The sequence below is a fragment of the Podarcis vaucheri genome, assembly GCF_965113315.1.
Source record: "Podarcis vaucheri genome assembly, chromosome: 12".
Classification (NCBI taxonomy): Eukaryota; Metazoa; Chordata; class Lepidosauria; order Squamata; family Lacertidae; genus Podarcis; species Podarcis vaucheri.
The window spans coordinates 61,296,603-61,309,174 of NC_138750.1; the positions used below are offsets into that span (position 1 = coordinate 61,296,603).

The following is a 12,572-nucleotide window of genomic DNA, read 5'->3' on the forward strand; positions in this document are numbered from 1 at the left end:
CAGAAATTCAATACAGCTTCAAGTAGGGAGGGGGGCACGTTCCACAGAGTCCCAACACAAGAAGGAAAATTTCAGAAGGCCCTCTTCCACAGAGATATCGCTCAGGATGGCCTGAGAAGATGAGTTCATTTCTTATTGGCCACAGAACGGACATAGATTTGTTCGCTCCGGTGTGCTGTTTTCCCTGTACCTGTGCTTCAAGGTCATAGGTCTTCCTGGCATAGCTGTCAACTTAACAGATTTGAAAATAAGGGACCAGCAGCCAAAATAAGGGATTTTCAGAGCACAGGTATGTTCGACTTCTGAGCCCCTCCGAGCCAAAGGCAGAAAGCCCAGCCAGCAGCCAAACGAAGCCTCAAGCGGTGGTTCCCACAGCGCAGCAACCCGGCAAAGGGGATGCAGCAAGGAAAACCACCGTCACCTCTCCGCTGGGAAGCGCTGAGCAAATGCGAGTCCCCAGGCAATGCGGCTGATTTAATCGGCACAAGGCATGCAAGCTCCACCCCCCAGTCGTTCTTAAGACTCCTTATTGGGTGAGCAACACAGCCAAGCAACACAGTTTGAGCCTCCCTCCTCCCTGGCTGGCAGGGAGGGAGGGAGAGGAGCTGCTTCCTTTGAAACCCGGGAAATTTAAGGGACATCATCAATAAGGGACAGCAGCGGGACACAGCGCTGGGATAAGGGAGTTTCCCACCAAATAAGGGACGGCTGACAGCTATGCTTCCTGGCACTAAAGAGTCAGGCCAGATCTGCACCCTACGTTAGCAGCAGTCTCATGACTTCCCCCTGGGAATCTTGGGAAATGTAGTTAAGGGCGCCAAGAGTTGTTAGGCTGGCCAACTCCATTCCCTCACACAGATACGGTTCTCAAAGGGGCTTAACAATCAATCCTTCCCAGAGAACTCGGGGAATCGTGCAGGGTCTCCTCTAACAACGCCCAGCACCTGTACCAAACTACAGATCCCAGGATGCTTTGAGGCAGCCATGACTGTTAAAAGTGGTAACATGGTGCTTTCAATATATAATGTGGCACATTCTCTCCCTCCCCAGATTGGCTTCTGTCCCCCTTCAAGTACCACGAAGGGGTGGCAGGGAATGTGAACAAACATTTCCAGCACCTCGGAAATCCGTATTCTTTGCACATAATAAGGTAAAGGGACCCCTGACCATTAAGTCCAGTCGTGACCGACTCTGGGGTTGTGGCACTCATCTCGCTTAATTGGCTGAGGGAGCCGGCATTTGTCCGCAGACAGCTTCCGGGTCATGTGGCCAGCATGACTAAGCCGCTTCTGGCAAACCAGAGGAGCGCACAGAAATGCCGTTGACCTTCCCGCCGGAGCGGTACCTATTTATCTACTTGCACTTTGACGTGCTTTCGAACTGCTAGGTTGGCAGGAGCAGGGACCGAGCAATGGGAGCTCACCCCGCCGTGGGGATTCGAACCGCCGACCTTCTGATCGGCAAGTCCTAGGCTCTGTGGTTTAACCCACAGTGCCACCCGCATCGTTCTGTCCCGATACCATGGACTGGAGCTTGCAAAATAACCTGCAATTCTTGGAGAACCCTGGATTGTCCCAGCGATGAAATCACAAGAGGCAACGGCGATGAGTAGTAGAAACAGGGGAGGAATTGTAGCTTTGGAAGAAGAGCAGGGAGGTTTTTAGGCACAGCGCCTCTTCTCCTTTGGCCACCACAAATGCCATCATCTCTAAAAATGAAGGCAGTCGACAAAAGAGTTAAACGATGGTGGCATTAGAGGCACTGTTCACACCCATTAATATCCTGTCCAGCCTTCACTGCTGTTCAAACAAGTTTATCAGGTTTTTTTAAAACCCTAGTGACCTGTAAGAGGAGCAGTAACAGGTGCAAAATGAGCAAAACACAGGAGAATTGAGTTTCTCCTCTGTCACCTTCAACTCTGTGTGCTGGTGATCATTTCCTCAGCCCCACAATTCTAGGCTGCCCCTTCAAGCATAAGGATTTGATGTGCCCAGTCTCAGTTTTTAAGACCAAAAGCTGGAATGGCTAACCATGGTGGCCACATGGCTAGTTCTGAAGCAGAAACAAGGTTCTCTACATACAAGAGGCACAGAGAGAGAGGCTAACAGCTTCAAATGGCAGGTTGTCAACCATGACGTTTAAGACTGCTGGTCTTCATAACTTGAGGCTCTGTTGGGAGTTAATTCTGCTACAGTTTCAAGGTAGCTGGTGCTATGGGTCATGCCCAATTAACAAATGCAGCTTAGTTAAAATAAAGGGAGAGATAGCTAAAGGTTTGTCACTTTTCCTGCCAAGAGGCAAGTTATACAGGTCCCAGAACCATTACCTTCAGAAGGTAACAGTCTTCTTTAAGAAGAATTCGCCTATGTCAGCCTTGCTGGCTGGGGCTGATAGCTGTCGTTGGCCAGAACATCTGGAAAGCACCAGGTTAGCAAAGCCTGATTGATCTACATACTGTCAACGGTCAGGTGCGATGCAGTTTACTCACTGAACCTCTGCCAGACTAGCTACAATACTGCACCGTTGATTTAACAGAAGCAGAGACTTAAAAGGCAACTGCTTCTCTCCATATCTTGCCAGCTTCCTGTCACTTCGTAGCCACAGGGGCACAGCCTCTGAGTTCAAGGTACAGCCTGGGAATGCAGCAATTAGTTAATATTGGCTATGCCACGTTTGAGGAAGTGTGACAACACCTTATACCTTTACCTAAAGATATAGCCCTCGGGGAAATCTGAATTCCATCCGAAGTGCGTTAAGAACCCTCCAAAAAAGCAGTTTCTCTCATTCTCTGGCCCATCAGTGGATTTTAAAGCGCTACACGTAACTGATTATGTAAACAGTGATAAGGCAGAGATCATAAATAGCTACTATCAGGAATTGCAAATCTTGATATAGAGCAGTATTTCCCAAACATGGGTCTCCGGCTGTTTCTGGACTACAGTTCCCATCATCTGTGACTACTGATCCTCCTAGCTAAAGATGATAGGAGTTATAGTTTAAAACAACTGTAGACTCAAGTTCGGGAAACATTGATAAAGAGCCTTTAAATCAGGTGTGAGGAACCACTGGCCCTCCAGGTGTCAGTGAACTACAATACCCATCATCCCTGGCCATTGGCTGTGCTTGCGAAGGCTGATGGGAGCTGTAGTCCAGCCACATCCAGAGGGCCAAATATCTCCACGCCTGCTCTAGATATTGACGCAGGTGTTTCCGATACAAGAAACAAGTCTGGTTTCCCACCCTGTTGACATTTCTCAGCGTCATCAAAAACAATGACTCTTATTTGCCACTATTACTGTTAACCTCAGCTACAACTTGATTATCTTTTCCCTAAGTTAACAAATGATCGCTTTCACCACTTGCACGATGCAGATTGTATTTTTTCCTCGCTCTGCTTTCAATAATGAAAAGCAACATGAACTCAGGCCTGCTACTACTCTGCAGCCTTCTGTAACCTAGGAGGTGGATTTAGGGCACAGGGCCTTGGGGGCCCCACAACTATTATTTAGAATGGAGCGCAAGGTGGGAGGGAAAGAATTTTGGCACAGCACAGGGCCACTGCTAACCTGGTGCCATTCAGGTTGTCTACAACTCCCATCAACTCCAGCCAGCACACTGATGGGAGGTTTCTCCCACTTCTTGGCCAAACCAACCCATTAGCCACGAATTATGCATATAGTTAACTCAGACATGGGGGAACATGTGGCCGTCCTGTAGCCGCTGGACCAAAACTCCCAACAACCCCTGTCAACATGGCAAGAGTTGATGGGAGCTTTGATCTATCCAACAGCTGGAGAACCACAGCTTCCCTTTCTCTGGCGTAACTCGTATTAACATTATTATCTGTACTGTGGCTACGTTTGTATTGATTTCAGTCGTCCGTCCCCCCCCCCGCATTGTCACAGTAACACGTAACATAAACCTTCAGTAATCTGCAGTTCTAACCAAGGCCACCTTGTTCCCCAAGTATTACAATCACACACACAAAATTATAGTTGTTCCCTTTTAAGTGAACACCTTAGGATCCACCTGTCCAGATATTGGACAATGACTCTCATCAGCCCCCGCCAATGGGAGTTTAGAATAAAAGGCACTTCAGATAGCAAGTCCCCAACACCCTGCTTCTTCACAGTCATTCACTGCCATTCCCAAACCTGTTAAAAACCCTTTTAGAAGCTACCTAAATCTGGCATTAACAGTTAATGGGAAGACGCGCTAAGCCAGACTTAGTGGGAATACACACTAAGTCAGCTGGAAGTAGTCTTGGACAGAGACTCCCAGACCAATTTCTATTTTTCGAACTTCCACAACTGGTTTTTATCCTCTGCGTTGCAGGTCCTCATCTGCACGTCAGCCCGGCCCTCGGCAGTGCGGTAAGCGCTAAGGCATTTTGCCGAATGAGGGTGATAAATGGTCCCGTCTTCTCTAAAATGCCACACGATGTTTTCTGGGATAGCGGAGCCGTCTTTCGGGCAGTTCCTCATGCCTACAAAATCCTTCTGGTCGGGAACTTCGGCACACAGCTCCGTCACAGAGTTGAACCGGATCTCCTTATTTGACGTGTACTCAAAGAACTGGTTCCCTCCTTGCCCGTGGCACCCAAAGAGGTTGACGTGGGCGCCAGTCGGGTTGTGCTCTGGAGAATTGTAGTCTAGGCACTCGGAAGAGATGCCCACGCTGCGGATAGCTCCGTGCCAACCGGGGCGGTCCTCTGGCACGTGCAAGTTTGGAAATATGTTCTTCAGGTACCAGTCGAAGTTCTGGCACTTCAGGCGCTGCCTCAAGAGCTTCCTTTCTGAGATGTCTCCGTAGTTCTCCTTCCGTGCCGGGGGATTCCTGTTGTAGAAGTGCTCTTTATACCCATCCATCCACACTTCCGCCGCCCGCGCCGTGTTCTGGAGGAAGTTGGGCCTGGCGTAGGGAGCGCGCTTGGGAAACACATGCCCCACGTGCGAACAGGGGTGGATCTCCAAGATGCCCCCGCATTGCCACACCCGAAAGGACAGCTCCAGGTTCTCTCCTCCCCAGACGTCCATCCCCATGTCGTAGGTGCCCAGGTATTCGAAGTACTTTTTGCTCACGGCAAACAGGCCCCCGGCCATGGTGGGTGACCTAATGGGATCGATTTTGGACTTGCGCCTCTGGCGCTCGTAGTCAGGGACGGAGTGCCACTGGAACGTCAGGCGCCAGTCGAAGCCCCCGATCATAGGCTCCGCCGACTGCATGTAGAACTCGAAGGTGTTCCAGTCGATGGTGTCGATGACGGGGCAGACGACGGTGCTCATGTTTTCGGCGATCCTCTCCAGCAGCGGCTCCAGCCAGCCGGGGACGCACTCGCAGTGGCAGTCGAGGAAGGTGAGGACGTCGCCGGTGGCGAAGGTAGCCCCGATCAGGCGCGCCCGGACCAGCCCTTCGCGCTTGTTGGTGCGTATCAGCCGCACCCTCTCCAGGCCGCTGACGTACTTCTCCAGTTGACCCTTGAGGTAGGCCTTGTCGCTCAGGTCGTCCACCAAGATGATCTCCTTCAGCAGGACGGCCGGAGAGGTCTCCAGGACGCTGTGGACGGTGCGCAGCAGCGTGGACCAGGCCTCGTTGTAGAAGGCGATGACCACGGAGGTGGTGGGCAGCTGGCGGTAGCGGTAGGCCTTGGCCTTGCACTCGGCCATGCGCCCGTCCTGGATGTGGCGGTGCAGCGAGATCTTCTGGCTGAGGAAGACGTTGATGGCGTACTGCTCCACCAGCGCTTCCTCCTCCTTCTTCTCCTCAGGGCTCAGCTGCAGGTGGGCAGGCTTGCCCCACTCCCCGGGGGCCGAAGGGTCCGGCGGCGCCTTCTCGTAGACGGGGCGGGCCAGATCTTCGGGCCGCTCCGCCCCGTCGGAGAAGCGCCTCTCCCCGCGAGGAGAGCGCCTCTCCCCGGCCGGGGGCGCCTGCAGGCTGGCCAGGGACAGCGCCACGGCGAAGAAGGCCACGGCGGCCAGCAGCGCCAGCGCCACCGCGCAGCCCCTGCCCGGACACGGGCCCCTCCGGAGACGCCGCATGGCACCGCCTGAGGGAGAAGGCGAACTTCGAGGGCAGCGGCGGCGGCGGTCTCCTCAGGGGCTCCCAGTTCCGGGCTCTTTCCTTGCCGGATACGGAGCACCAAACTCCGAGGAGGAGGAGGAGGCGGCGGAGGAAGCGACCCACCCCCGGCCGCCTGTTCCTCCGCCTTCGCCGCGGCTCCTCGCGCCTCCCCGGGGCCGGGGCGCCCAGCGGTTCGCTCGCAAAGTTGTCCTTTAAAGGGAGGCGAGCGAGGAGCTTCCTTCCCCTTCGGCCGTCCCACCTCCGGGCAACCGGCCACCTCCGCTCGCCTCAGCCGAAACGCCGCGCGCCCTTTCCCCGCCGCGCGCCCCGGCCGGGGGAACGCGGGCAGCCGTCGGGCTCCGGCCGGGGAAGAAGGGGCGCTTGAGGGAGGGGAGGAGGCGGCGAGCGAGCGAGGGGCTTCCTTCCCCTCCTCGCCCGCCTTTTCGGCCGTCCCACCTCCGTTCGCCTCAGCCGCCCGCCGCGCGCTCCAGCCCCACCGGAGGAACGCGGGCAGCCGTCGGGCTCCGGCTGGGGAAGAAGGGGCGCTTGAGGGAGGGGAGAGCGGTGGTGCTGGGGCGCCTGGGGGTGAGGGGAGGGAGCCCCGGTTTGGGCAGGGCGGCGGCGGCGGCGGCGGCGTCCGCCTCGCGTGGCCGGCGGAGCGCGAAGGAAACGCGCCCGTCGCGGCTGCCCTTGCGAGACGGCCGCTTGGAGAGAGAGGGGGGGCCCTTTTTCGGCCCTACCTGCCCCGGTGGGCGGGGCCAGAGGGGAAAGGGGCGGGGCCACAGCGCGACCCTCACCTTTTCCACGCTACAGATAGGTAGCCGTGTTGGTCTGCCATAGTCAAAATAAAAAAATTCCTTCCAGTAGCACCTTAAAGACCAACTAAGTTAGTTCTTAGTATGAGCTTTCGTGTGCATGCACACTTCTTCAGATACACTGAAACAGAAGTTGCCAGATCCTTCTATATAGTGAGAAGGTGGGGAGGGGTATTACTCAGAAGGGTAATACCAAACTCATTACCAAACTTAAAACCATGGAGAGACCTGGTCTGAACAGAGACACTGGATTCTTATCTCATTATACATGACTAAGCCATTTTTCACCTTCTCACCCCTTGCCTTTTCCTGTAAGACCTATTGCAGTCGTTAAGAGTCGTCAACAGGCTCATCTCAGCTATCTGCCAATCTCCCATTCCCACCACCCTTCTGAGTAATACCCCTCCCCAGTGGCGTAGCGTGGGGGGTGCAAGGGGGGCAGGCCACACCGGGCGCAACATCTGGAGGGGCGCGCTCGCTGCCTCCAGAGTCGGCGAAGAGCCTCGGGCGCAGGCTGTAGCAGAGCCGCATGTCTCGCGGAACCGACGAGCTGTGCGCGCGTCTGGGCTGAAGGTGCCCGGCAGGCAGCGGCTCTCAGCGCTCGCCGCGGAGGACGCGCCAGGCAGCCCCTCCTCACAGCCCCGCCTCCGCCGCTGCTGCTGCAGCTGCTGGGCCATGTTGCATTTTCCTCGCCTCTCTGCCCCCCTCCTCCTCCGGGCAAGCGGCCTCGTTTGGGCGGCAGCGCCAGCGGCAACTCGCAGGTTAGGGGTTGGGGGGGCGCAAATTACTTGCGTTGCCCCGGGTGCTGACAACTCACGCTACGCCGCTGCCCCTCCCCACCTTCTCACTATATAGAAGGATCTGGCAACTTCTGTTTCAGTGTATCTGAAGAAGTGTGCATGCACATGAAAGCTCATACCAAGAACTAACTTAGTTGGTCTTTAAGGTGCTACTGGAAGGAATTTTTTACTTTTCCACGCTGCTAGCATCGCCTGCTTCTTGGGAGAAAAGTGATGACAAACTTCAACAGCATCTTAAAAAGCAGAGACATCACCTTGCCAACAAAGGTCCGTATAGTTCAAGCTCTGGTTTTCCCAGTAGTGATGTATGGAAGTGAGAGCTGGACCATAAAGAAGTGAAACTTAGCTCAGCCAGGGGTTCAAACAGCCACAAAGGATGACTTTAAACCCTGAGCAAGATTTCATTTATGAATCTCTAGCCGGAGTTAAGATTGCCGGAAGAAATGTCAACAACCTCAGATATGCAGACGACACAACCTTGATGGCAGAAAGTAAAGAACCTTTTAATGAGGGTGAAAGAGGAGAGCGCAAAATATGGTCTGAAGTTCAACATCAAAAAAATGAAGATTATGGCCACTGCGCCCATCACCTCCTGGCAAACAGAAGGGGAAGAAATGGAGGCAGTGAGAGATTTTACTTCCTTGGGCTCCACGATCACTGCAGATGGTGACAGCAGCCACGAAATTAAAAGACGCCTGCTTCTTGGGAGAAAAGCAATGACAAACCTAGACAGCATCTTAAAAAGCAGAGACATCACCTTGCCAACAAAGGTCCATATAGTTAAAGCTAAATGACTAAACAACAACAGGAGCAGCACCACCGGGGAGCTGGAAAGGGACCCCGCAGGTCATCTAGTCCAACCTCTCGCTGTGCAGGAATCGCAACCCTGGACTACCTGGCGCCCTTGCCATAGGAGCCAACTCTTGGTGGCCCCAGGTCTTTGTGCCCCCCCCATAAAATATTTGAGGCATCTGGGGGGCTCCTAAAGTTGATGGGCATTGCCATTCAGAGAGAGAGAGACGTCATGTGTCACGTCATGTGATCGATTATGTTGGGAGTGGCTTCCCTGCCCCCCCCAATATTTTATTCAAGTTGGCACCTCTGGTCCCAGCTTAGTCCTTGCAAATGATTGCTTTTGGTTATTATTGTGGTTTTGCGTGTTGCACTCTGCCCTGTACTTTGAGAGGAAGGATGTTGTTGTTGTTGTTGTTGTTGTTGTTGTTGTTGTTGTTGTATTAGAGACGTACTTGCCAGGCAAAAGAACTTGAGCCATCAACGCAAACTTCCTTTAAATGCGATTTTTCAGTGGAGTTAGTATCAGTCGAGTGCAAAGTCACCTCGCCATCTAGAGCTCAGAGTTGCTATTGCACACACTACGCTCGCGACTTGTGCAGCTGTTAAGGCACAAAAGTTTGCAAGAGATGCCTTTGTCCTCCCCAGTTGCCCTCCAGATGTGTTGGACTGCAGTTCCCAACAGCGGCTCGTGGAAGCTGCAGGCCAGAACATCTGTTGGCTTGCGGCTTATGGGAGTTGTCATGCAAAACATGGTTATTATGATAATTAACAAATTAATGTACTGTAACAAATGCCAAACTGGTTTTGAGGCAGATTACAAGCACAAAAACAGTTATAAAGCCCATGTGTAATAAAACGGTACACAATAAAACAATTTCTTCAAAATGTTAGAAACACACATATTTAAAATACGCAATGAAGCAAGCCCACTAGAATAAATTATTATTATTATTATTATTATTATTATTATTATTATTATTATTATTATAGTGGAAGGAGTTGTAAAGCCCAGAAAGTCAGTTGCCTGTGATAGAGGGGGAAAGAGGAGAAATCAATGTGTGCTTCACAACTGAGGCCACCTAAAGGGTTCTCCCCCAAAAGACCATGAACGAACACAAGAACATTAGGTTGCATCCTGCTGTCACAGGAGCCAGCCACATGGCCATTATGGTGAACCTGCAATCTGGACCCAAGCCCAATAGCATCTCTCGCCTCCTGTGGTTCCCAGCATCACAATCTATGCCACAAATGTCCACAAGGCAAAGACTCTAAGATTGTGTCTGCAGAACGGGCTAAAGCAGCTGAGCCAGATTAGATCACAAGGGAAATTGTAACCCGGGCATAACTCGAAAATCACGCTCATTAAACTGGTTTTGGCCTCAGGGCGCTGAATCGAAGCAACAGTTCCCAGCTGAAAATAGGTCTGCGTTCTTGCATCTGCCCTGCTGATTCACAAGGAAGCCTTTTAACTCAGCTGTTAAATCATCAGCTGCCGAAGAAAAGGCCTGTTGCCAGTGAGTTATTGCTAGGATGTAAATATAATAAGGAGAGAGACTGAAGCAGGGGTTGACAGCCTATCGGGGCTAATAATCCTTCATTAGAATGAGTTTTCCAGGAAGCACTGAGCTCAGATTTAATGGAGTCCTTTACAGAACCCTTTTAAATCAGGAGAAGTAATTTAATTTGCATCACTCAAATATTAACTGCGTTGTGTATATTGCAAACATATATTACTAAGATAAGTATAGGGAGGGGGAGAACAGTTAAACTGATGCTAAACAGCAAAAAAGGGAGAAAATTATGAAGCATATCAACTTGAGAACAATAATTGTGCTTGTAATATGTCCTCGAGAAAAAATTATTTCCTACTGTGTAGCCCGTTTAAAATAAGAACAAAAAGTGCGCATGGCTGAACCTATGGAACTCACTCCCACTGGCCACCAACCTGGATGGCTTTAAAATAATATTAGACAAATTCTTGGGAGGAAAGCAATGACAAACCTAGACAGCATCTTAAAAAGCAGAGACATCACCTTGCCAACGAAGGTCCGTATTGTTAAAACTATGGTTTTCCCAGTAGTGATGTATGGAAGTGAGAGCTGGACCATAAAGAAGGCTGATCGCCAAAGAATGGATGCTTTTGAACGACTAAACGACTAAACAACAACAAAAGGCTAACAGTGGCTGGCCTGTGCTTCTGTGCACAACGGAAGTCAGCAATGCATCTGAATGTCAGTTGCTAGAAACCACAGGAGGTGTAGGGATTCTTGTGCCCAGCTCAGGTCCTCTCAAACCCTCAGTGAGTTAGGGTCTTCTCCTACATTTGAAGATAGGCTCCAGTGGATGGACCAGACAAGACTCAGAGTGGGTCCAACAGTCAAGAAGGCAATTCCTGCATGTGCTATAGAGGGAGGTGAAGGGCAGATGGGGCTGATGGGAAGGAAGACCATCTAGGAGAAGGAAAACTCTGATCCTAAGCCTCCGCTGCTTTGAGAAAGGCTTTGGCAGTGAACTCTGATGAAAGATCTGTACCTTCTGCTTTGGAGGACATCTTGGGAAGAAGAAAACTCATGGTTGGCCACGGTGGGAACAAGATACTGAGCTAGATGGGCACACTTTGGCCTGATCCAGCAGGCCTCCTCCTCCTCCTCCTCCTCCTCCTCCTCCTCCTTCTAGCTTTTTAGCATTTATTAAATTCACTCTGTAAGGGACGTGGGTGGCGCTGTGGGTTAAACCACAGAGCCTAGGCCTTGCCGATCAAAAGGTCAGTGGTTCGAATCCCTGCAATGACGGGGTGAGCTCCCATTGCTCGGTCCCTGCTCCTGCCAACCTAGCAGTTCGAAAGCACACCAGTGCGAGTAGATAAATAGGTACCGCTCTGGCGGGAAGGTAAACGGCATTTGCGTGCGCTGCTCTGGTTTGCTAGAAGCGGCTTAGTCCTGCTGGCCACATGACCCAGAAGCTGGACGCCGGCTCCCTCAGCCAATAAAGCGAGATGAGCACCACAACCCCAGAGTCGTCCGCGACTGGACCTAATGGTCAGGGGTCCCTTTACCTTTACTAAATTCACTCTGTAAAAAAACCTGACACACATAAAACCAATAAAAGATAAGGAATGGAAAGTGATCCCACCAAAATAAACCTTACAGTACAAATTTAAATCGGCTTAATCTTGAAGTGTAATCCAATGAGACTGAAGACGAGACACTTGAGGTCCTGGACAAGGTAGTAAAACACTCTTAGACCTTCTGGATCCTTGGACTGATTTACATCAATAAGAGAACCAATTTTTGATGTGATAAAAGATGTGTGTTCATCACCAATTACAATTTCAAGCTCCTGCCGGTCAACTCTGCCAGGAGGCGGCCATAAGGCATCATATTCTTTCATGATTTCACTGTCATCGATTATCCTCTTTAGCTCTTCTATCACACATTTGTGTACGCAGGCTTCTTTTCTGATCATGACATCATTTTTTTAATTGATGCTGTTTGCATATCTCAGTTTCCGGTCAGTGCAGAACTTGAACTCGTGGCCGAACTTCCCCTTGTGCCCAACACAATAACGCAGATAGAAATCGCTCTCCATGGCCGCATATGCCCCACTGGCCCATCGAGACACCAGCATGCACGGCCTCCAGCATGGTCTTCTGATGTCCTGATGTTGACATGTAGGGATCCTGCGCTGCATAAGGCTCTGTAGGTCAGAACCAACCTGAAATATACTCAGAGTCAAGAGTGGATTTCATGCCCTTTATTCAGCTCATAGTTGTGAGGAGGAATGAAAGTCCCCTCAAAGTATCTGCTTTATATACATTATTTACACAATGGGCTGCACGTGATTGGCTAATTCCGGAATTCTCCTGTAGGCCAATCAGGTTGTGGATTCACTTCCACCTGGAGCATGATTGGGTGGCTCCTGCAGACCAATCATACTGCTGCATTGTTCTAGGACCAATCAGACTGCTGCATTCTGAATCCTATTGTTCTAGGACCAATCAGACTGCTGCATTCTGAATCCTATTGTTCTGGGACCAATCAGACTGCTGCATTTTGGATCCTATTGTCTGGAACCAATCAGACTGCTGCATTTTGGATCCTAT

The 12,572-nt window shown here is 51.3% G+C and overlaps 1 protein-coding gene, 1 long non-coding RNA gene and 1 pseudogene across 3 annotated transcripts in view; 1 reads left to right on the top strand and 2 right to left on the bottom strand.

Moving 5' to 3' along the window:
- Window positions 1–12,572, top strand: part of LOC309515150 — a 227,725-nt gene that overhangs the window by 192,787 nt on the left and 22,366 nt on the right. The window lies entirely within an intron of this gene.
- LOC309514926 (polypeptide N-acetylgalactosaminyltransferase 4-like) lies at window positions 107–6,177 on the bottom strand. Its single transcript, XM_082192427.1, has one exon. The coding sequence runs from the start codon at window positions 6,036–6,038 to the stop codon at window positions 4,290–4,292; it is 1,749 nt and encodes a 582-aa protein (XP_082048553.1). The 5' UTR covers window positions 6,039–6,177; the 3' UTR covers window positions 107–4,289.
- On the bottom strand, window positions 11,627–12,085 carry LOC309515067 (protein mago nashi homolog pseudogene; annotated as a pseudogene). The gene has a single exon. The product of its transcript is annotated as a protein mago nashi homolog pseudogene (transcript).

Excerpts from the sequence above, each read along its gene's own strand:
- LOC309514926 (XM_082192427.1), bottom strand. The coding sequence starts at position 6,038 with ATGCGGCGTCTCCGGAGGGGCCCGTGTCCGGGCAGGGGCTGCGCGGTG.